We start from the raw sequence: 22,363 nt of genomic DNA, 5'->3' as shown, positions 1-22,363 counted from the left end.
GGAAAACCAAAGCCAACACTGAGGTAGGTTACTGCAGGCTTAGCTTGGTATTAATCCCTGGTGTTTCAACATTATAAGTATTCAACTGTAATTTTTAAAAAAATACAACTTTTGAGGCAGCTTTATGGTTTCAGTTTCTCCTCAGGCCCAACTGGTTGACGCAAGTTGTAAAGAAATTAATGGAAAGATACAATTCCTATCAGCAAATTATCCTGCACGTGCTTGCCAATAAATAAGTGGCCTTCCTTCTGGAAAGTTCTACCATTACAAGCAGAATAACTCAGGAAATGCAGAGTTACCGTGACAGTGAAGCTCTGGATATGGAGCAAGTTGGCAAGCTTCCTGCCCTTCTCCTACAGGCACTGCATTTTCCTGGAGGTCCTCAACTTATTGTTCATCCTCTCTATCTCACTGACCCGTCAGTACTCCCAAGGTATATTATCTACTACCTTTTGGGCTCCAGGGGAAGGAGGCCAAGGAGCACAGAGTCTAAAGAACAGCAAATGAAAGAGGCCTGGCCACTACACTCTAGGATATGGATGCTCAGAGAAAAAGAGTAGAATTCAGGTACTAAGAGCTTCCCCCAGATTTCTGTCCTCTCCATCTCCCTTCCACGGCCGAGCAGCTCAGAGAGAGGCTCTGCCTGACACCAGCCTCCTCTGGGTTTACGGCCCTAATTGCTGATATTCACTGGCGGTGACTGGCCCACAGTTTCAACTGTATCTACTCTACATAGATGTGAAAATCGATCAATTTGGAACCATCAGCTGTTTTATCGATCAATTTGGAGGTTAAGAAAGGCAATCTTAATAACAAGTGTTGGAGTGAGGATGTGGATAAATTGGAACCCTTGTGCACTGACGCTGGGAATGTAAAATCGTGCAGCCGCTGTGGAAAACAGTATGATGGTTCCTCCAAAAATTAAACATAGAATTACCATATGATCCAGCAATTCCACTTCTGGGTATATACCCAAAAGAATTTAAATGTGTACACCCATCTTCATAGCAGTATTATTCACATTAGCCAAAAGTTGGAAGCAACCCAAGTGCCCATTGATGGATGAATGGATAAACGCAAATGTGGTTTATACACACAATGGAATATTATTCAGCTTTAAAAAGGAAGGAAATTTTAACACAGGCTACAACATGGATGAACCTTGAGGACATATGCTAAGTGAATTGAGCCAGTCACAAAAAAACAAATATCGTATGATTCCACTAACATGAGGTACATAGGATAGCCAAATTCATAGAGACAGAAAGCAGGAAGGTGGTTGTCAGGGGTTGGGAAGAGGGGGTAATAGGGAGTTATTATTTAATGGGCACAGAATTTTAGTTTGGGAAAATGGAAAAGTCTTAGAGATGGATGGTGGTAATGGCTGCCCAACAATGTGAATATACTTAATGCCACTGAACTAACACTTAAAAATGGTTAAAATGGTAAATTTTATGTTATTTATATTTTACCACAATCAAAAAAAAGAAAGGTGATCATATGTCCCAGCTTGTCTAGGGCAGTCCCAACTATATCTTTGGCCTGGCATACTTGATATTAGCACCCCCTTCTCCTTTTAGTTAAGACCTGTGGCTGTGTCCCAAACTGGGCAATAAATAGTATGATCACCCCAAGGTTAAATAACTATTCAGTGTCATCTAGCCAGAACATGGCAGAGGTATGGCTCTCATCCCCAAATCTAATTCCAAAGCCTGTGTTTTTCACCACCTCACATCCTACTGAATATCTAATGATTTCCCCCCACCTACATCAAGTTTTCTAACATTTATTGTTTCAACTCCCTTAGCTTACATAGAGCTTTGACGTGCTACCTATTTAGTGAGAAACATTGATTACCTTAATGCTAATCTCCAGAAATGCTTAGATATTTTTTTAAAAGGGGTGAGGTGGGCAAAGAACAGAAAGGAACATCACAGGCAAACAAACAGAATGTCTTCTGGTGTAGTCCAATGGATTTATGTACCCAGGTGCGAGATGGGTTAAAAATTCCCAAAGCAACAGCCTCCGGAGAATGTTATGTGCAGTGCCCAACACAGGTGGACACCAAACAAACACCAAAGCCGGTCACTCTGTGATTCAACTGGTACCAGGTGAGTAACAGTCAGCAACACACAGACCAGAGCATCTACTCGAGGCCGAAAGTCAACACCCATTTGGTAACTCTGTCTTTGACCAAAAAGATCCCACGGAGGCCCTTGCTAAGCTCACTAGAGAGATGGGGGGTGTTTCCAGTCATACAGGCTTCCAGGTCATACAAACTGAACCACAGCTCCAATCCTCCCAATCATTTCCTCCAACACCTTGGACAGATGACTGAAAGTCTCTAATCCTAAGTGTCAAAATGCCTCCTTGATGGGTTACTGTGAGGATGCAGTATCTGTCTGGAGAGCATGCAGCACACCGCTTAGCACACAGCATAATACTCAATAAATATTACTACCTAGAAAACAGAGGGTGAGATCACTTGATTCTCAGATCCCAACAAGCATTTTTATTCTCTCCCCACCAACCCAGCCACTAGCAAAGCAAAATAAAGAATGGTCGCATTCAACAATCCAGATCATCTGGTCCCCGAACAAAGAGGCCTTTGGAGGAACCCAGAAGTATCTAGAGAATTGCTCCAATTTTCCACTGTTATTTTGCTCATTCATTCTTTGTGTAAAACCTGCAGTCCCCATCTCCAACAGCAGCCAATGTTCACCCACTTGTGGAGAAACCAGATGGCCCTACCAGAGCAGGCCTTGCCCAGGCCTCAGCTTGGAGATGAGCTAGGACAGCAATGCAGAGCCGAACTGGAGCAGCTCGACTCCAAGCGCTTCCAAGTTATGTGGCTGGTCCATGATTAATTCAACCCTCTCTCCTACCTCCTCACATCCTCCAACCAAACATGCCAGTCCCCTCTGTTCTGTCCTTTCTTTCAGTACTAGGGATATGACAGGCTAAGTGTATAATCCACACACTGCCAACAACCCCTGGGAAGGGCCGTTGCTATTTTAAACATTTTACAGGAACTGTTTACAATGCCCGGCAACACTCCACCAGCAGGGAGTCCTGACACGTAGGAAGAGCAAGCAAATTGTAAACCAGGCACATTTTACATGTTTGCCTCTATAGTCTTAGAAAATAATAACATTTAGCTGTTCCCCGGGGTTCTGCAGAGCATGGTTTTCACGGGATCATTTGAGCCACACCAGCATCTGGTATTCATGTGGACCCTGCTGGTATATAAATAGCGCCTAGCTCGCTGACAGAAAGGCAGGCACCCATCATCAGAGCTACATACATTTCCAGGCATGTAATTACTTAATAGCTTTAAAAACAAGCAGAGAATTTCTACCACCAATTATGCACAATAAACAACACCTATTTTGAACGAAAATAGCACTTAAAAGTCTTTAGGAGAACACTTTGATTTTTAGCACTTATTTTCTTAATCAAAAACGTAAAAGCTTTTTTTAGCAGAGTAAAAATGTTGAAGCCGTGGGGCCGGCCCAGTGGTGTAGTGGTTAAGTTCACACGCTCCGCTTTTGCGGCCCGAGGGTTCGCAGGTTCAGATCCCGGGCGCAGACCTACACACCGCTTATCAAGCCATGCTGTGGTGGCATATCATATAAAGTAGAGGAAGATGGGCATGGATGTTAGCCCAGGGCCAGTCTTCCTCAGCAAAAAAGAGGAGGATTGGCAACAGATGTTAGCTCAGGGCTAATCTTCAAAAAAAAAAAAAAGAATGTTGAAGCTGTGTACCAACTCCTGAAAGAACTGTTACTGGACCATCAGAAGGGACACCAAAGAACATAAGTCACAGAACACTGTGAAGAAGGGGTAGAAACGACCAAGATGAAACATCTTAGAGCTGATAAAACAGAAGCCCAGGGTAGGGATCTTAACCGGCTGCACTCACCGTGGAAAAGCCTCACTCGGGATGACGGGGAACACTTCCCGAACTGGGGTCACAATCCTCAAACCAAATCCAGCTCTCATCCCACTGATGGGACGATGCCTTTCACATCACTGGCATCAACAAGTCACAGAAAGGGGCTTGGCACAGACCTTGCTCAAGCATTTGGAAATCTACAGTGAATCACAGCCAATATCTGTTCCTCTCTCACAATTTCAATCATGGTGCTCACTACAAATGTGTCTCTGGATTCACAGAGCCCAGATTCAAATCCTGGCTCCACACTTTGGGCTGTGTGGTCTTGGACGTGTTGCTTTACAAAGAAATAACAACGTTACCTACCTCGCTGAGTTGTTGGGAAGAGGACATAGTCAATATGTGTAAAGTGGTTGAACAGTGCCTGGCATTGTTTTCATTAGTATTATCGTGGAGGACAAGATCGTTCTATATGATTAAATTATTTACACAGATACTAAATAAATAAGATGCATTGATATTCCATCAAGCATTATTAAGCTCCTAGAACACAGTGTGTTATGTGAAGCATAAATAGTTTAACGAGAATGAACATGAGGATAATGACTTAGTGACACGATATTGAGGTTGTTGACTATTTCCTAGTCAAACATAAAGCATTTTATGGCATCATTCAAAGACATGAGCAATAATTTTTCTAGTGCTTGGAGGTCTGGAAATGTATCGTTTCTTCTGCTGCAAGTCTGTTTTCCACCAGCTTTTGAAGGCTTGTGTAAATGAACGTGGATTCTATTAGACTTAAATGTTTCTCTTTACATTTTCTGACACTGCAAGTTACTTTTAAGTTCACGCCTTTGCTTCACTATTTACTCTCCTATATATCTTCCTTCCTGATTTTTTTTCAATTTGGGAAAACACTACAAATTTAGCCTTAACTATTTATAGGCCTTCCTCCACCAGCTTCAGACTCAATAGGGGGATATACATAGTACAAACACTGTTTTGAAATTATTTTTCATTTTTCAGAGAATTCCAAATATGGACATTCCTGGGTCTCTCACGCTATCGTTACTCAAGGAAAAACATAATGTTCAGTTCTCCTTAATACTTTGCTTGAGCTTCTAAATCGTATCATGCAAAAATATCTAGGGTTCCTTAGTAGGTAGAACTCATTTTTCTTTCAAAACTAAAATCCTCTGTTTTATTAAAATTTGTACCAATTTTATCCTGTGTGAAAAAGAAAATAAGCAATATTAATAGATATGGAACTTGTTCAAACTTAAAACACTCCCCACCAGGTTCCCACTTTCACCTTCTAAATCAATGGTGAGTTCATTTTTCAACCACACTGGACAAAATAACAATAATAATAAGTAGTAGTAGTCTTTATTATAAATATTCCTTATATATCAGTATAAACATATTTTGTTCAGCTGAGACTTTTTTTTTTTTTGGTGAGGAAGATTGTCGCTGAGCTAACATCTGTGCCAATCTTCCTCCATTTTGTACGTGGGACGCTGCCATAGCATGGCTGGATGAGCGGTGTGTGGGTCTGCACCTGGAATCTGAACCCGCGAACCCTGTGCTGCCGAAGCAGAGTGCACGAACTTAACAACTACGCCACCAGGCCCTCAGCTGACACATTTTTAATGTGAGTTATCATTTAAAAATCTAGACATTTTAGGGCCAGCCCGGTGGTGTAGCCATTAGGTCCACGTGCTCTGCTTTGGCAGCCTGGGGTTCATAGGTTCAGATCCCAGGAGCAGACACACACACCGCTCATCAAGGAAGGCTGGCACAGATGTTAGCTCAGAGACAATCTTCCTTACCAAAAAAAAAAAAAAAAAAAAAATCTAGATATTTTATATGTAAATTCGGATGCTCAGCTTCTCCTAAAAATCAAAAGTTCTGGCACGTCTGCATCCACATTCTCAGCACGGCAAATGGCAAGCAGCTCTCTGGAGCTTAGCAGCTGCTCCCCTTAAACACAGTCTGAGCTTCCAGCACCACTCAGTGCTACACCCTGAAGTGCTTTTCCTAGGTTCCTCCAAGAAGGAGGCACTGCGAAAATTCCAACATTTTAAATGCACATCCTCTCTCATCCAGCAATTCTACTCCTGAAAAAACCACGGAAGGTCATGCAAGTATATATGGCTATCCACTGCAGCATTGCTTCTAATAGCAAAAAACCTGAATCAACCTAAATATCAATAGGGACTAGTTGAATAAATGATGGTAAATCCATGCAAGAGAACGCTAGAGAGCCCCCAAAAGCATAAGGTAAATCTAAGCACACTAAAAGGGAAATATGTCCAAAATATATTGTTAAGTGGGAAAAAACCAAAGTGCAGAACAGTACATAATGTATGATCCAACCCATGGGGAAAATGAATAGATATATTAATATATGCTTTTACATGCATTTCAATTTTTGGAAGAAAATATAAGAAACTTTTTTTAACCCCATATATATTACGTATGTATTATATATATTATATATGTACCTTAAAATATATTATATATATTTTATATTTACCGTGTGTGTGTGTGTGTATTTTTTTACACTTAAACAAAAAGGAAGCACCATGAACAGAGATATTTCAAATAATTTCATGTACAATTATCATCACCACATCTTCAGATTATTTATTTGATTGCCTGTCTTGGTTACAGAGTTCCTCTAGAGTTAAGCTTGGCTTCATTTCTTAGGCAGGGAGGAGAGAAGGCCTTCTGGACGGCCCTTCACACGGCTTCGTGAGCACACGGAAATGACACAACAGGGCACTCTGGAGCTGTGCTTATCCAGAGAGTTTTGCAGCTCATGTGGCCTCCTCTACTGTCTTCTCAAAAGTAAAGACAAACAGGGCAGAGAGGCCAGGCTCAGCCCAAACACCCCTTCACGTCCTTTCACATGCGGGGCGTATGCCATATATTACTTCCCTATTGCTGTTACAGCTTTGGGCAGAGTAAGGCAAGAAGAAGAATAAAGGAGATGAACTAGTTCCATTCTCACCAGCAGAAACCCTAACTGGTCAGCCCAACACAGCGGGGTAAAGATTGGCTCTTCCATTAAAGAGAAAGCAAGGTCACGCATTCCTATCCACGTGCTCAGGGAGGGCAGCCAGGACGGCTGTTCTTGGCTGGAGCAGGCTTTATGACACGCTCTAAGTGTTCCCAGTGGAGGAGGGGACGATGCTGGGGTCTCAGGAAGGCAGGATGGCGTGGAGCATGGCCACTAGTGGGATGCTAGTGAGATGGGATGCCATCTCAAAGACGGCAGATACGCTGCTGTCTGATCAACAGGACAATTTAAGATGCCATAAACAGAAAAAATAAAAATAAAACTAATGCAGGCCCCACTAACTCAGAATTAGTGATAACGCACGGTACCCTTGAACCTTCAGTCTGAGTCTTCTGTGGCTTGCTAAACAACAGGAGAGATTAGAGATGAACTGGTTAAGCCATTTAAGTGGATAAACTATCTTGACGACCTTCAACAGCACTGCCTTGCTGTTTCTGTACTATTGTAATTTGTATGGTTAAGGTAATAATTAGAAATCAGTCTTATCTGTTTATCAAGCAGGTCTACTAGGATCAGCTATAATCAGCAGCTACATGCTGTTAAAATACCTGCTCATCATTTCAAACATCTCATCCTTCATTCTTTTCTCTGTTTCGAGCTGGTCTTCCCGGTCAATGCTATTTTCTACTGGACATTATCATCTACACACAGCGAGATCTCAAAAGGCGCTCACCTCTGAATCTTTGGCCTGCTGATTACGAACGACTATCAAATTGTACAGGACTCTGTCGTCGTCCGCCTCTGTGTGGGACACATCGTGAGGCATACTCCACAGATTCTTCTCATCATCCCTCGCCAAAGTCGCTCCAAATGAAGAATATGGACTGTTATCACTACGGTATAAAAAAAAAGAGGAATAAGGGTTTTTTAATATAGATATATTATATTATACTATATATATATCATATGTATGTAACATATAATATGAAATTTTTATATATCATATATTATGTAATATATAAAATATATATTTATAACAAAAAGGTCTGAATCGTCTTTAATAATTAAGCGTAACACAATAGAACAATAAAAAAATCACTTTAAAAACAGCAGAGAACAGATGTAACCAGACACCTTGGCAGAAGTAATTTTACTACGTTAAACATGAAATTCAGCACTGAGTACCCCAGCAACTAAAACAAAAAAAGGAAATCCAATGGGGAAGAGAATTCTCATGTGATTAAAAGAAGAAAACAAGTCATATGAAGAGATGAACTTTTACTGGCTCTGAATTCAAGGAAGCACAGTAAATTTAGACTACAATGATATGTAATATGTACCTAATTCCTTACAACAAGAAAATTCAGTACTAATACACATATTCAAATACTTTCAATGAACAATGTGGGATGTGAGTAAGAATCTCAGTAGCCCCATTTTGTACGTCTGTTTTATGATTTAGTCTTTATAAGGTGTTATCTGTGCTTGGGCTTCTGGAGGAGATGAGTGGCAGAGCGTCACACCTAGGACAGGCTCGTACACAGCCCCGGGTAACTTCTGCGGGACTGGACAGGCAGGGTCATGCCGGGGTTATTCCCTTCATCTAAAATACGTATGAAGCACTGACTCCACGTTAATCACGGGCCTCAATAAGACTGTGAGCAACACAGACATGGTTCCTGCCCTGACCTCACTAGAGTCTAGGGAAGGAAACACATTAATGAATGATCACGTGACTATATAATTAAAAACCATGACACGGGCTATAAAGGGGGGTTCAGGGAGCCGAGAGCTAACGGGGGTAGGCGTCAGGTAGGCCTTGTGAAGAAAGGATGTTTGAGCTTTAAGTTGAAAGACAAGAACAGACCTCCAGGCAAAGGAAACAACACATTCAAAGGTCCTGGGGTGGGAGGAAGAAGAGTGTATGCATTAGATATTTCCTGCGGAGGTAGCTGGGGCCAGATACACACGGCTTTGTAGGCTGTGTCTCCTAACATTCTTTAGAAATGTGGGCTTTGTTCCTAAGAGCCAGGTAAAATGTGGAAAGGTTTTAAGCAGGACTGTGATGAGACATGAACAGTCTCACATCTGTAAAGATCTCTCTGGCTACAGTGTGGAGAATGCTTTAAAGGAGTCAAGAGTGGATTTGGGAGATTCATTAAGATGCAATCGAGGTAACTCAGGTGAGACCTGAAGGTACCGGGATTAGAATGATGGTGTGCAGCTGAAGAAAAGAGCACTGTCCAGGAGTCTGTAGAAGGCAGACACTCTCTGGCATTTCACCTGGACGGTGCATGATGCAGTTCTCGGAGGCAGAGTTAGAATGCCCCATGGCCATGGGGTGGCAAACACCCCTGCAGGTGTGACATGAGGGAATGGCAAATGAGGAGAGGCAGAAGACGCTCAGATGCGCAGACGGCACCTGGGAAGGAGGGATGAGGGTAACTGACAGGCGAGCTGAAGGGAAATGTTAAGCTTTAAACAAACAACACGAGATACTCGGAGGTGGCCCTAACAAAATTGCAACAGGAAGCAAGTCCCAGTCACCAAACTGGGGTTCAGCAGCAGGAACCCTCACAGCAAGGGAGGGGCTCTGGTGCTCGAGCGATGGGACACAGGTCGGGCTAGCAATCAGGGACTCAGACTTGGGAGAGCCAACACTTGTGACACTGGGCAAAGGGGGATGGGACCTGGAAGCAAGGCGGGCAGAGCAGAAGGCCAGCTACCTGACCCAGGCAGAGGGCTGAGCGACTGGATGCTGAACAGGGCTCCTCAAGTCCCTCGAGTAGAAGTGTCGGGTCGGGGACTGGACAGAGTGATCAGAGCTGTGGGGAAAGGAGCAACTACAGAACCAGAGGCAGCCCCGCGCTGTTCTCAGAACAGCCCCATTTCCACTTAGGCTGCCTGACACCACAGAGAGCCCGCGGTCTGGCTCTTCTTAAGAATGATGCGCCGATGAAAGGGGAGGCAAATGACGCCTCGGTGCCCTGCCCACACGGGCTTTAACCAGCATGTCAGATTCATTCATTCATTCATTCAGTTGTTTGTTTATTCAACAAACGTGGAAAGGATAACTGCTGTATACTGGCACTGGGCTGGGTGCGTTGGGGACTTGAAAATAAAGAGGACATTGTCCCCGCCCTTAGCGTGACTATAGAGTAGTCCCCCTTATCCACGGTTTCAGTTACCCGAGGTCCAGAAGCAGATGATCCTGCTTCCGACCTACCGTCAGAAGGTCAACAGCCTAACGCCACGTCACAGCGCCTACATCATTCCCCTCACTCATCTCATCACAGGAGCACTGTATCATCTGACACCATCACAGGAAGAAGGGGGAGTACAGTACAACAAGATATTTTGAGAGAGAGCACATTCACATACCTTTTATTACAGTATATTGTTATAATTGTTCTATTTGATTATTAGTTATTTTCTTAATCTCTTACTGTGCCTAATTTACCAATTAAACTTCATCACAGGTACGTAGGTACAGGAAAAAACACAGTATATATAGGGATGGGCACTATCCGCGGTTTCGGGCATCCACTGGGGGTCTTGGAACAGATCCCCCACAGATAAGGGGGGACTACTGTAATGCAATGACATACGTGATTTTTTTTTTCAAAGTACAAACAGAATGCTATAGGAGCAGAGGAGTGACAAATTGTGTGTGATGAGAAGAAGTTCAAGAAAAGTTTCGTGGAGGCGACAATATCTAACCTAGACCTGAGGGACGTACAGCCTTCCACCAGGAAGAGAGGGCAGAGGAAAGCCCTTCCTGCCAGAGGGAACAGCAGGAGTGGGAGCTGCACATGGAGGTTTCAAGAGCCCGCAGGGTTGGGGAATTCCAGGTGTTCCTGCACGGCTACACCACCCGGTGCACAGAGGGAGGCAAGCGGAGGGACGTGAAGAAGGAAAAGTGATCTGGGGTCAGACTGAGGATAGTGCTGGAGTTCAGGCTTTATTCTGTGAATTGTGACAAGGCAGTCTGAGCCCTGCCAGTTTGGGTTTTAGAGAAATAACTCTGGATGAAGAAGGAACAAGGAGATGGCTTAGGGGGCTGTCACAAGATGGTGGGTATGGTTTTCCTGCCAAGCTCTTTGAAGTCCTAGTGTCAGGGGGCCTGGGGGCCACCCTGGGGGAGCAGTGGAGTAGGAGATGGGCAGGGCTGCCCTGGCAGAGACAGCAAGACGCCCACAAATTACCCACAACCAGAACAGCTGCCCCATTTATCTTATTTGTTAGAGTTACAAGGAAGACATCTTTGGGGCACAGGAAAGGGGGAGTTCCATTGCTAAATAAACACAAATTAATTCTAAACATTTTGAAATCCTGGTTGGGGTGAACGAGGGTGTGGGCTAGGAAAGCAGCAGTGGGCATGGAAGTGAGAGGACAGATTCCAGCAGCACCCCAGAGGGGACATGGTAGCCCTGGTGATGGGTGACAGGCAGCACAGAGGTGCGAGGAGCAGAGTCAAAGCTGACCGTGTGAGGGGACGCCTTGAACTGAGACAGCTTGGAGGAAGCCGAGGTTGACCTGCGAGCCTGCAGGACATGCAGAGAGAGGTCCGGACCTGGGCTTGGGAGCAAGGACAGGGCTGGAGGTCTAGACTTGGGAGAAACGCACATGCGTCTCCATCACCGTGGAAGCCGCGGGATCAGAGGAACGGTCTGGGAGCAGGGAGGGAGGGAAGACCTCAGGGAACAGCCAGACCCAAGGAGCAGGGGTGGACGGAGCCTGGAGAGAGCGGGTGAGAGCAAGGAAGAGAGGACGCGGGGCCGAAGAGGAATTCCAAAGAGCAGGCAGACTCAGGAGAGGTGTCCGTAACGGGAAGGGTATTGACACCAATTTCTTTTTGCCTAAATAGATTTTGCAGCCAAGGATAAACCACCACTGCGTGATACAGTGCTTGACCCAAGGGCTTCCACGGTCCATCCCTCCGGTTATGCAACCCCCTGAGGTTGGAAGCGTGGGTGACACTATCCCACTTTGCAGACAGGGAAGAGACGATGGGTTGCTTGACTTCCCCCAGGTCAGGCAGCATGAGGTCCTCTCAGTATGACATCCCCAGTGGGGCATCTCCAAGGAGCCACCTGTCGTAAGACTCGATATCCAAACGCTGGGACGGGGATGCACCCACAAATGGAGCAGCTCAGATGACACCACATGTGTGACATGTTCCCTGTACAAACTGGCAGATTCCCCCGGGGCTTCTCAAGGCATCCAGACCCAGAAGCACAGCTTTCCCCAGGAGCTGCGACCACGGCCACTGAAGCCACAGTACATGTACCTCCCAAGCAACGAAACCCTAGTACTTTCCTGCAACTGGTCCTTTACTTTCCCCCCAATTTGTTCCTTTTGTAAAAGTATTGTCTCTTCAACAAGTAGGTAAGTTCCTCCAGGGCAGGGATAGGGGCCAGGCTTTCTTTATATCCCACACGGCCCAGCAGGGTCGGGCACGGGGCAGTTGCTGCCAAAGTCCTTGCTGAATGGAGCAAGCTGAGCCGAGACCCCAGGCTGCTAAAGGAAGTCCCAGACATAACTCATTGTTAGTACTTTTTAAAACCTTCCCTAAAGCAGGAGGTTTAGAAATTAGCCCATATCTACCTGAATCACCAGTAATAACATTTGATATGAATAATCTAGCCACTTGGTGCTTAATAGCCCACAATTTCTTTGCATGTTTTGAGATGATAGTGATAGCTGCCTCCCTGGCCACCAGTCCCTCCTACCCTCTCACAACCTCTCTCTCTCTCCCTTGCCCTCTCTGTCTTCTCTCTGTCTCTCTCCTCTCTCCCTAACACACACACACACACACACACACACAGGAACATGCATGACTCCAGCCAATGTAAAACGCTAGCCACTCATCTTTCATCTACAGACTCGAATGATGCTCCACAGGAAGGTCGATACAGGGCTTGTTTAGAGGTGCTCACGTCTCCAGACAGGTGGAGCCTCCCCACGTGTGGCCCTGTCCTAATGAGGAGCCATGTTCCCCGGTGTCCCATGAGCCTCACACTCTGCCTAGTCACTGACACCCAGGGGACGATACGAGACAGGGAAGAGAACCAAGGCCGTCCACCTCTGGGTGAGCGAGGACTCTCGCCAGGGCTGTTTGCTTGCGAGCTCTGCTCCCTCCCCAGCTCAGATCTGATCTGCTCATCTCTGCAGAGCAGCCGCCTCCACTGGCCTCCACTGCCTCCCTCCACCTGGACCTCATTCCTGCCACGGTCTTCTCACTCACTAGCGTTACAAGTCAGGTTTCTTTGGGGCATAGGAAAGGTGGGGTTCTAAATAAATCATTAAATTAATAATTTTACCAAAATGCTGGTCCCGGTAAAGTGAACGAGGGTGTGAGCTCGTTCAGAAGGATCTGTCAGACCCAGCTTGGCTCACAGGACCCTAGTTCTGTGCTCTGCCACCCTAGCCCCTGCTCCTTTCATCCTGCACCACCTCCCCGTCAAGGCTTCAACCCACTTCGTTGTAAAACTTTGAACACTTAGGGTGGACAGACCAGAACAAACAAAAGCCTAGAGCGAACAACTAACAAAGCAGCTTGGGATCCTCCGTGCAGCGGAGACCGTGGGGGACTCCGGGCCGTGTAAAGAGAATTCAGTGCAAGGCCCTGAGCGGTGGGCCAAGAAGCCCAGAGAGGGCAGAAGGCAGCAGGAACGGGGCACTGAATCAGGAGCCCCACTTTCTCTCCCTCCCCGTATAATGATTTCTAGAAGGTTCCAAAAAAGTGATAGCAGCTGTTTCACCCCTGGCCACCATCTGCTGATGATAAATATTTTATTAACTGCAGGCATTTGAGAGGTGGCTCTGAAGCTACATCCAAAGCAGAGGCTGCTTTTACTCCCAAAAGGTAGGATGAGGAAAGTCTGAGATTCCACCCTCTGCCCCACTTGGGGGGGCGCAAGACCCAACCGCTGGGGAGTCTTCTCTGTCGACATGATCCAGAGCTAGAAGGAGACCGAGGCTTAGAGACACTGGCCTCCCTGCCTGGGGGCTGCCGTGCAAAGTGCCGGTCAGCCTTAAAGCTGTTTATGAGAGCTTCCCGCGAGTCCTCACTACCATCCTCACTACCAACAAGGACCGGGTGGGAAAGATTCCAGAAAGCCCCACAAAACACCTTGCACACAGGCTGGCTGCTGACGCCAGCAGTTCCAGCGCCTCCCTGCCCTCCCCACACACAGGCCGCTATCAGCGACCTCTGGTTTAAGACCGAAGCTCTGAAGACAGTGAAGAGATCAAATCTGCAGGAAACAGTAACCAAAGGTCTCAGAAAACAGACCTCAAAAGGCTGTTTGTTGCCACCTCCTAACTACCTAAGGCCTCCTGTCTGATCCCGTCTAGGAACCGGCCTGCCTGTTGGCCCCCGGGCTTCCAGACTGTCCCTTCCTCCCTCTGTGGACACCTCCCTGTGAAGGAGCAGGTGAATCTAAGATCCCTAGCTCCTCCTTTTCCTCCCTCTCTCCCTCCTCGACGTCTCTCTCTCTCTCCCTCTCTCCTTCCCTCCCTCGTTTCCTTCCTTCCCAGACAAACACTCTGGCTGCTTTCTCTTACCTAGTTGACCCAGTGTTTAAACATTATTTAACCCCAAGTTTAAACACAGCGCCATACATTCTGGAGCTTTTCTCAGCATCTAACCACCTAGGCTCACGACTTCCTTCAACAGCTGAGGTATGGCCCACCTCAGTGTGCAGGAAGGAAAACACTGGGCCCCTCTTTTCGGGCACCCCTCTCCAATGGGCTCCTACCATTCAGGCCTTCCATTCCCACGACTGAAACAGAGCCTGTGTTTCATCCGTCGCTTTAAGTGCTTTAAAGGCTTGAAGATGGTCCTGACAAGAACCCTGTGAAGTACGCAGGGGAAGCACTATTTTATTTCTTCCAGCTGAGGAAATGCTGGGGCTTCCGAAGAGCAGACTCAGTGCTGGGTCTCTTCTCTGCTTATACTCGCTACTGGTCACTTCGTGTGGTCTCACACTTTCAATACCACCTACCTGAGGAAGAGCCTTAAATCCATACCTGTACCTCGCTCAGACCTCTCTCCGAAATCCCAGACCCCTATACCACCTGCCTGCTTCCCATCTCCCCGTGGATGGCTAACAGACGACTCAAGCTCAACGTGGTCGAAACCAAGCACCTGGTCTTCCCACCAAACCTCCCTGCCAGCAGTCTCCCCACTCAGATGATGGAAACTCCGTCCCTCCCACTGCTCAGGCCAAAACCTTTCAAGTCATCCTTGGCTCTCTCATCTCCCCACCCAATCCATCAGAAAATCCTATCGGCTCTACCTTCAAAAATATCACCCCACCACTAGCACCAGAGCCAGGGCGGCTTAGGTTTTGCATGAGTTCCTGCAATCGTTTTTTCTCACTGATCTCCCTCTTGCACCACTGCCACCCCCAATTCTATCCTTAACACAACAGCCAAGTGATCCTTTTAAGACGTAAATCAGATCATGTCACTCCCCCCCAAAACCCTCCAGTGGCTCCCATTTGACTTAGACTATAAGCCAATGTCGTAGGGTGGTCTATAAGGCGCCTTATGACACCCCAGCCACTCTGGCCTCTCTGCTCTTCCCTGAACCCCCCCAGTCACACCCTCATCTCAGGGCCCTTGAAGTGGCTGATTCTTCTACCTGTCATATTTCCCCCGGATAGCCACATGCCTCACTCCCTCCCCTCCTTGGAATCTTTGTTTCAACATCACCTCCTCAGAGAGCAGCCTGACCAATCTATTTAAAATTGCAAGCATGCTCCCCTGCCTGTGCTCTGCCTTTTCCTTTTCCTGCACACTTATTTATCTTCCAATTTACTCATTATGTTTACTGTTTATTGTGGTCCCCCCACCAGAATAAAAGCCCCCTGAGGACAGGATCTGCATCTATTGTGCTCAGTGACGGATCTCGAGTGCTTAGAACAGGACCTGGCACTTAGCAGATGCTCAATAAATATTTGCTGCATGAATGAACTGTTGTTTCCCCAGTTCGCAGGGCTGGAATTCCTATCTCCAGACTCAGATGAATTCTTAACATTTTTGAGCTGTTGTTTATGAAGGTGGGGCTCAAAGTCTTGCGGACGGAAGCAGACGATAAGCATGTGTTTATGTCAGGTGGTGATCAGGCTCTGAAGGATACAGGTGAATAAGGAACAGAGTGGGGGCTGGGGGTACTGTTTAAACAGAGTGGTCAGGGAAGAACTTTCTGATAAAATGACTTTGAGCAGAGACCTGAATAAAGTGAGGGGGTTACCCATCCAGGTAGGTGGAGGAAGAACATTCTAGGCAGGGAGGGCAGGACGTGCAAAGGCCCTGAGACAAGGGTATGCTGGGTGTACATGAGGACCCAGGAGGAGGCCAGTGTGGCTGAAGGATGAACAATTTCACCTTATGTGCTGACCTTAAAATCTAAACCATGCATAATAGCCCCACACTGGAAACCACCCAAAAGTCCACCAACAATAGAATGGGTGAAAAAAGGGGACTATGTTATAAAGCAATGAGAACCTCGAACTAAGCTACACACAACTTGGATGGACCTCACAAAGTGAGAACACACAGTTCGATCCCATTTACATAAAGTTTAAAAGCAGGCAAAAATAAAGTGCATTTTTTAAGGTGCATACACAGCTGGTAAAGCCATTAAAAAAAGCAAGATAATGACTATCACAAAAGTCTAAACACCATTGGGCTGGGGGACGTGGGGCTGGAACAGCTATCTCCTGGCCAGGGCAGTGGTTACAGGAGTATTCACTTTATAGTTGTTCTTTGTACTGTAAATATTTTTGTATGTTTTTAGTTTCTGATATCACATACACAAACGCAAATGTTTAAAAGTTAAGAAAATAGTGACAGGCAATTCAGTAAACTCTTAGCGCCTTTCGGGCAGTACAAGGGTCCTTGAGATGCATACTGGCTCACCAAAATAATTTCCTAAAAGAAAGCACAAGAGAATAGAGTGTACAGTATCTAACTGGCACAAAACAAATATTTACTAACCAAACTAAAAAGGACTTGAACCGCTAACAGAATAAACTATTGGACCCAACACTGAAGCAGAATTTACTTTTCAAACAAAAGTGTAGTGATAAGGTCACTTCAAGATATATTAGAAAACAAAAATTTCCAGAAACCTAGATCACATGAAGTGTAAGAGAGAAATTTCATCTTCTTGGGAACTTCCAGTGTCACCAAGAGTGACAAATGCAAGTCCCAAAAGAGGAAGAGGGATGCTGTGGGCTGCCTGGAAAGAGATCTGTAAAAGTCATTCTTACATGAATTTCGAGTGGCTGACTTCTTAGTAAAGGGTTTATCTCATACTTATTGGACCTGAGGCACTGTTCTGAACTGTACGCAGGCCCAGGACCCTCCCCTCCCTCTCTCCTCTGTCTTTCAAGAAGGTTCAAGTACCAGCCTTGGAATGGATTCTTGGAGGCAGAAGCACCTTCCTGCAGTAGGAATCCTTTGCACCTCGGCAGGCACTTCCTATGAATCACTGTCTGGCCCAGGGCCTCAGGCTGTGTAACCTGTAGGTTCTGCAGGAAGCCACGGGTGAGCTGTGTCAGCTCGGAGACCCAGCAGCGTAGGATGGGAAAAGAGTCAAGCCATCTGGGCTCCAGTCTGAGAGATCTCACTGACACTAACACATTAGCCAACGTTCTTGTAAAGCCCTTCCAAGGGTAGAAGATAATCTGATCAGCTCAGAGGTCATGCGAGTCCACATTGTGAAATGAAAAACTCTACCCACGGAAAAGACTATCATCCTTCTAGAGTTGATGGTGATGCCCTCTCAAATGTCTTAAACCCACCACCCTTCTTTCCCACTGGTACCTGGTTTCACCCACCTTAATACAAAAGAAAGGACCCAATGTCTCTGGACCCCAGGCTGTAACAATTCAGGGCAAGTCTCATACTTCAAACACAATTTCTAGCACACACTGCATAACCCTAGTTACACGCCTCCCTGCCTACTAGGAGGCCTCTGCTCTTTCTATGGCACTGGAATATAACAGGATTCGAATCCCAACTCGACCATACATGCCTCTGAGCAAACTACTGAAGCTCTGTGGCTCAGTTTCTTCAACTGTCAAGTGAGGATTACAGACGTAATTACAGTTGAGCCGCATTAGTCCTAGATTCTGTATTCGCAAATTCGCCCACTTGCTAAAATTTATGTGTAATCCCAAAATCAGTACTCGTGGTGATTTCGCAGTGCCTGAGGCTTGAGTTCCCCGCTGAGATCCAACGAGGCGATGCTCTGCCTTCTTGTTTCAGCTCCCACACTGTAAACAAGTGTTCTTTTCATGACCCACCTAGTACCACGTTTCTGCCTTTTTGTGCTTTTTGGTGGTGACTTTGCTGTTTAGAATGGCCCCCAAGCATAGTGCTGAAGGGCTAAAATAAGTGTGTTAGATAGGCTTCCTTCAGGTAGGAGTTACAGTGCTGACGGCCATGAGTCCAGTGTTAATGAATCAACAACATATATTAAACAAGGTGTCTTTAAGCAGAAACACACATAAAACAAGGTTATGTCTGATCAGGTGACGAATCACTGGCAGAATTCTAACTCTGGATTTTCCCCTCGGAGCAACGATTCAGTCTCATCTAATTCAGTATTTGTGGTGACTATAGCAGATAACTAAGTACTATGAATAAAAAGAATCGACTGTACCTCGTAAGGTTATGGCGAGGATTTAATGAATAGATACACTTATGACAGTGCCTAGTACTTTGCTGTTAGTGCTGTTAATCTATATCAGACAACGCTCCGCTGCTATTCACAGGGTTGTCATGGCCAATCCTTTCAGAAGTGGCCAGGTCCTTCTTCCCAGTCTTAGCCTGGAAGCTCTGCTGAAACCTGTCCACTATGCTGGTATTTGAAATCCCAGTGGCATAACTTTCAGCAGTACAGCAACACGCAGCCGCCACAGTATGACAACCGACAGACGGGTGATGTGGTTCCCTGACCGAGAAACGAAACCAGGCGTGTTGGTGAGGGCGCTGAATCTTAACCACTAGACCACCAGGGCTGGCTCCTGTATGCACTAAGAAGACCTATAAAGGATCAGGAGAGCAGGGGCAGGGAAGGCGCATGTCACAAATTCAGCCTCTCACTCTCTTCTGCACGCTGGGGCAGTATGATTCAAACTGAACCCTTTCTTTATGGTCAGGGAAATTCAATTCTGTTGCCTACACTCATCGGCCCCGATCAATTCCCTCTCAGAACGGCCCCTCATTGTGGGCATAAAACCATTATGAGCAAACTAAGGTTTTCTTTTATTTTTCCCGACTGGGAATTCCAGGCAACACAGAAAAATAAAACACTGACTTCTGTTCTCTGTTCACTGCCCAAAGATATGTGCATAAATCCCGTTATCACGAATGGAAGTGCAAGGGGGCATGGAGACGAGCAGGGGGCAAAACAGATTTGGAAGCTCATTATAAGGTTCACTTAGGTGGCTTAAGAGAGAGCCACGAATAAAAACTCCACCACGGTCATTAATTCTCTCTCTCTTCTTTTGCTTTCAACCAACTAGATAGTTGTGGTGCTTATCATTTACTAACAGCCAATAAAAATTAGATAGTGAGAATTACACTTCCCTGAAAAAGTTCAAAGTAACCCCATGAAGATGCTTTAGTGTGTGACATTCACACTGCATTTCTTTCACGCTCCCTTTTAGACTCTTCCAGGCCTCTGACGTCCGAACTGGTTGTCATATGGCGGTTGACTCTATGGTGCCAGAGGACTGGGGCATCCCTCTGCTTAAAGGTGACTGCAGCTGTGCCTCCAGAGTCATAGAATCTCAAGGGCCACGACTCATGCTCAGGTGGATTTTTGTATGGCAAGAACATGCTTTTATCACTGGTGGAAGAAAGCCATGCTATAGAAGCAAAATAAAAACCAATGCTTTGAGCCTAAACATTTTCCCAAAAGCACCCTGTAAAGAGTTGAATATGTCCTCCCAAAGAACATGTCCACGTCCTAATCCCCGGTTCCTGTGAATGTGACTTGATTGGAAAACAGGGGCTTTACAAATGTAATTAAATTTAGGATCTTGAGGTGACATCATCCTAGATTTAGGGTGGACCCTAAATCCAATGACTAGTATTCTTATAAGAGAAAAGAGAAGGAGATTTGAGACACAGAGGAGGAGAGATACACGGAAGAAGACAGGCAAAGATTAGGATTGTGCTTTCATAAGCCAAGGAGCACCAGGAGCCACCAGAAGCTGGAATCAGCAGGAATGATCCTCCCTAGCATCTAGGGAGGGAGCATAGCCCTGCCAACCCGTTGATTTCAGACTTCTGGCTTCCCGAACTGTGAAAGAATAAATTTCTGCTACCAAACTTGTCATAATTTGTTGGGGCAGCCCTAGGAAGCTAATAATCCATACTCCAAATGTTGCTTTTAATTAGTAACACGAAATCTTGAACCAAAAAGTCATACACTATTTTACAGACAAATGATCAATGATCTAGGCATTCCAAAACAATCCATTTGCATTATTATCTGGTCCCCAATGCACATGTTTGTTCTGATCACTATTGGCTCTACTTTCAAAATATCGTCAGTGCAGGGAAGAAATGGCGTGCAGAACCTCAAACCTTACACAGATGATTGATAAGATGAATGTGACATGACTCAGCCCTAAAACTGGAGTGAAGATGAGAAAACAGTGAGATTGAACAAAAACTTTGGCTTTCTTTGGGGCTGGAGCCTGCTGTTAAGGTCAGGCCACGCGTCGCTTCTCCAGGCCCAGACTTGCACTAAGCTTCCTGGCGTAAGAAATGACTACTCACCTGCCCTGGGCAGCTGAAGAGTTTGACAAGTGGTCATGATTCACATTTTCTGGCCCTCAGGCTCCTTCCCAGCACCGCAGACACCTCACTGCCCCTGTATGCCACGTCAAACAGAATTCCAGCTGACACAAGCCCACAGAAAGAGGACCACCTGGGTCAAGCCTGGAATAGCGCTTCAAGAGGGCATGTTAAAGTCTGATCTTCCATTTTACAGAAGAAGAAACTAAGGTTCAAGGAAGTTAAGAGACTTCTCCAAAATCCCACCGTTGGTCAATAGCTGGTACTAGAACTCAGGTCTCCTGGCTCCCACTGGGCTTGGTTCACAGCTGGTTACACATCTAGGCAGAAGAACTATGCTAACGAAGGACATGGAAGAGGGAAGGAGAAAGAGGCCAAAATGGGCAGAGCGACGGCTAGTGATATCCACCAGTTTCTAGTATATAAATATTATAAGTTACTTTTTGAAAATATTTGGTAGTTTTCTAAATGTTCTACAATGGAAGGCATGGTTTTTTGTTTTCGTGTGTGTGTGTGAGGAAGATCAGCCCTGAGCTAACATCCAATGCCAATCCTCCTCTGTTTGCTGAGGAAGATTGGCCCTGGGCTAACATCTGTGCCCATCTTCCTCCACTTTATCTGGGACGCCGCCACAGCACGGCCTGACAAGCGGTGTGTAGCTCTGCGCCCGGGATCCGAACCTGCGAACCTCGGGGCCACGGAAGTGGAGCGCGAGAACTTAACCGCTAGCCACCGGGCCGGCCCCAAGGCATGGAATTTGAAGTCAGACAGACATAGATTCAATTTCTGGCTCTGTGATTTATCAACTGTGACGTGGAATTAAGCACTTCAACTCTCTAATTCCTAATGTCCTCATCTAGTAAGTGGGATAACACCCATTTCATTTGGTCACAGTGACAATTATATAACAGCATGTATATAAAGAAATCTCATGCAGTAGCCTACGTGCAGTTTGCACCGTTCATATAAAGTTATAATGTTAACCGGATTGAATTGAGAAGTCACCTTTGGAGATGGGAGGTGGATACAGTCATGGAGGACACATGAGGTTAATTATTAATGTTATTATTAATGTTTTCTCTATTGTTAATATTTTCTTAAGGTGGGTGCTGCGGTGATGGGTGTTTGCCCTATTATTTCTCACAACATCTTGTTTTAAAGACATTTTTAAAAATTTCACATAGAACTTAATAAATGAATAGCTATTAATACAATTTTTATTAATCAAAAAGTATTTATTCACTTCTTACTCCATGACAAGCACTGTGCTGGGCACAATGGGGATATTAAGGCAAATGAGATTTGGTGCCTCCCACCTAAATTAGAACCTCCAATCGGGCAGGGGTACAGCACCCACCTTATCACTGTAATACCAGGCAGAAGGCAGTAAGGGACCAGAGTGGAAAAAAGAAAGAAAACAGACTCCATAACTGCTTGGGGAGATTTCTAAGGCTTCCTCACAAAGATGTCAACTGCAATGGGCCTTAAAAACTGAGCAGAATCTTAAGATGTGGAGAAAACAAAAAGATGTCTAGCGAACAATTATGGCAAAGACCCCAGGAGGGAAAGCAGCACCATAGACTGATCACAGGCAGAATCAGAGATAGAGAATGCAGAAT

The 22,363-nt window shown here is 45.7% G+C and overlaps 1 protein-coding gene across 2 annotated transcripts in view; it reads right to left on the bottom strand.

Annotated features, from left to right (window-relative positions):
- The window catches only part of MREG (melanoregulin), a 66,062-nt gene that overhangs the window by 32,684 nt on the left and 11,015 nt on the right, over positions 1–22,363 (bottom strand). For both annotated transcript variants that reach the window (XM_087424850.1, XM_004427530.3), the window contains exon 2: positions 7,651–7,810. In XM_087424850.1, coding sequence (XP_087280976.1) covers positions 7,651–7,743 — 93 coding nt within the window. In that variant the 5' untranslated portion in view covers positions 7,744–7,810. The remainder of the gene's footprint in view (positions 1–7,650; positions 7,811–22,363) is intronic.

Source organism: Ceratotherium simum, chromosome 37 (genome assembly GCF_057802395.1).
Source record: "Ceratotherium simum simum isolate JZ-2026a chromosome 37, ASM5780239v1, whole genome shotgun sequence".
Classification (NCBI taxonomy): domain Eukaryota; kingdom Metazoa; phylum Chordata; class Mammalia; order Perissodactyla; family Rhinocerotidae; genus Ceratotherium; species Ceratotherium simum.
This window is presented reverse-complemented; position numbering and strand designations above follow the sequence as displayed.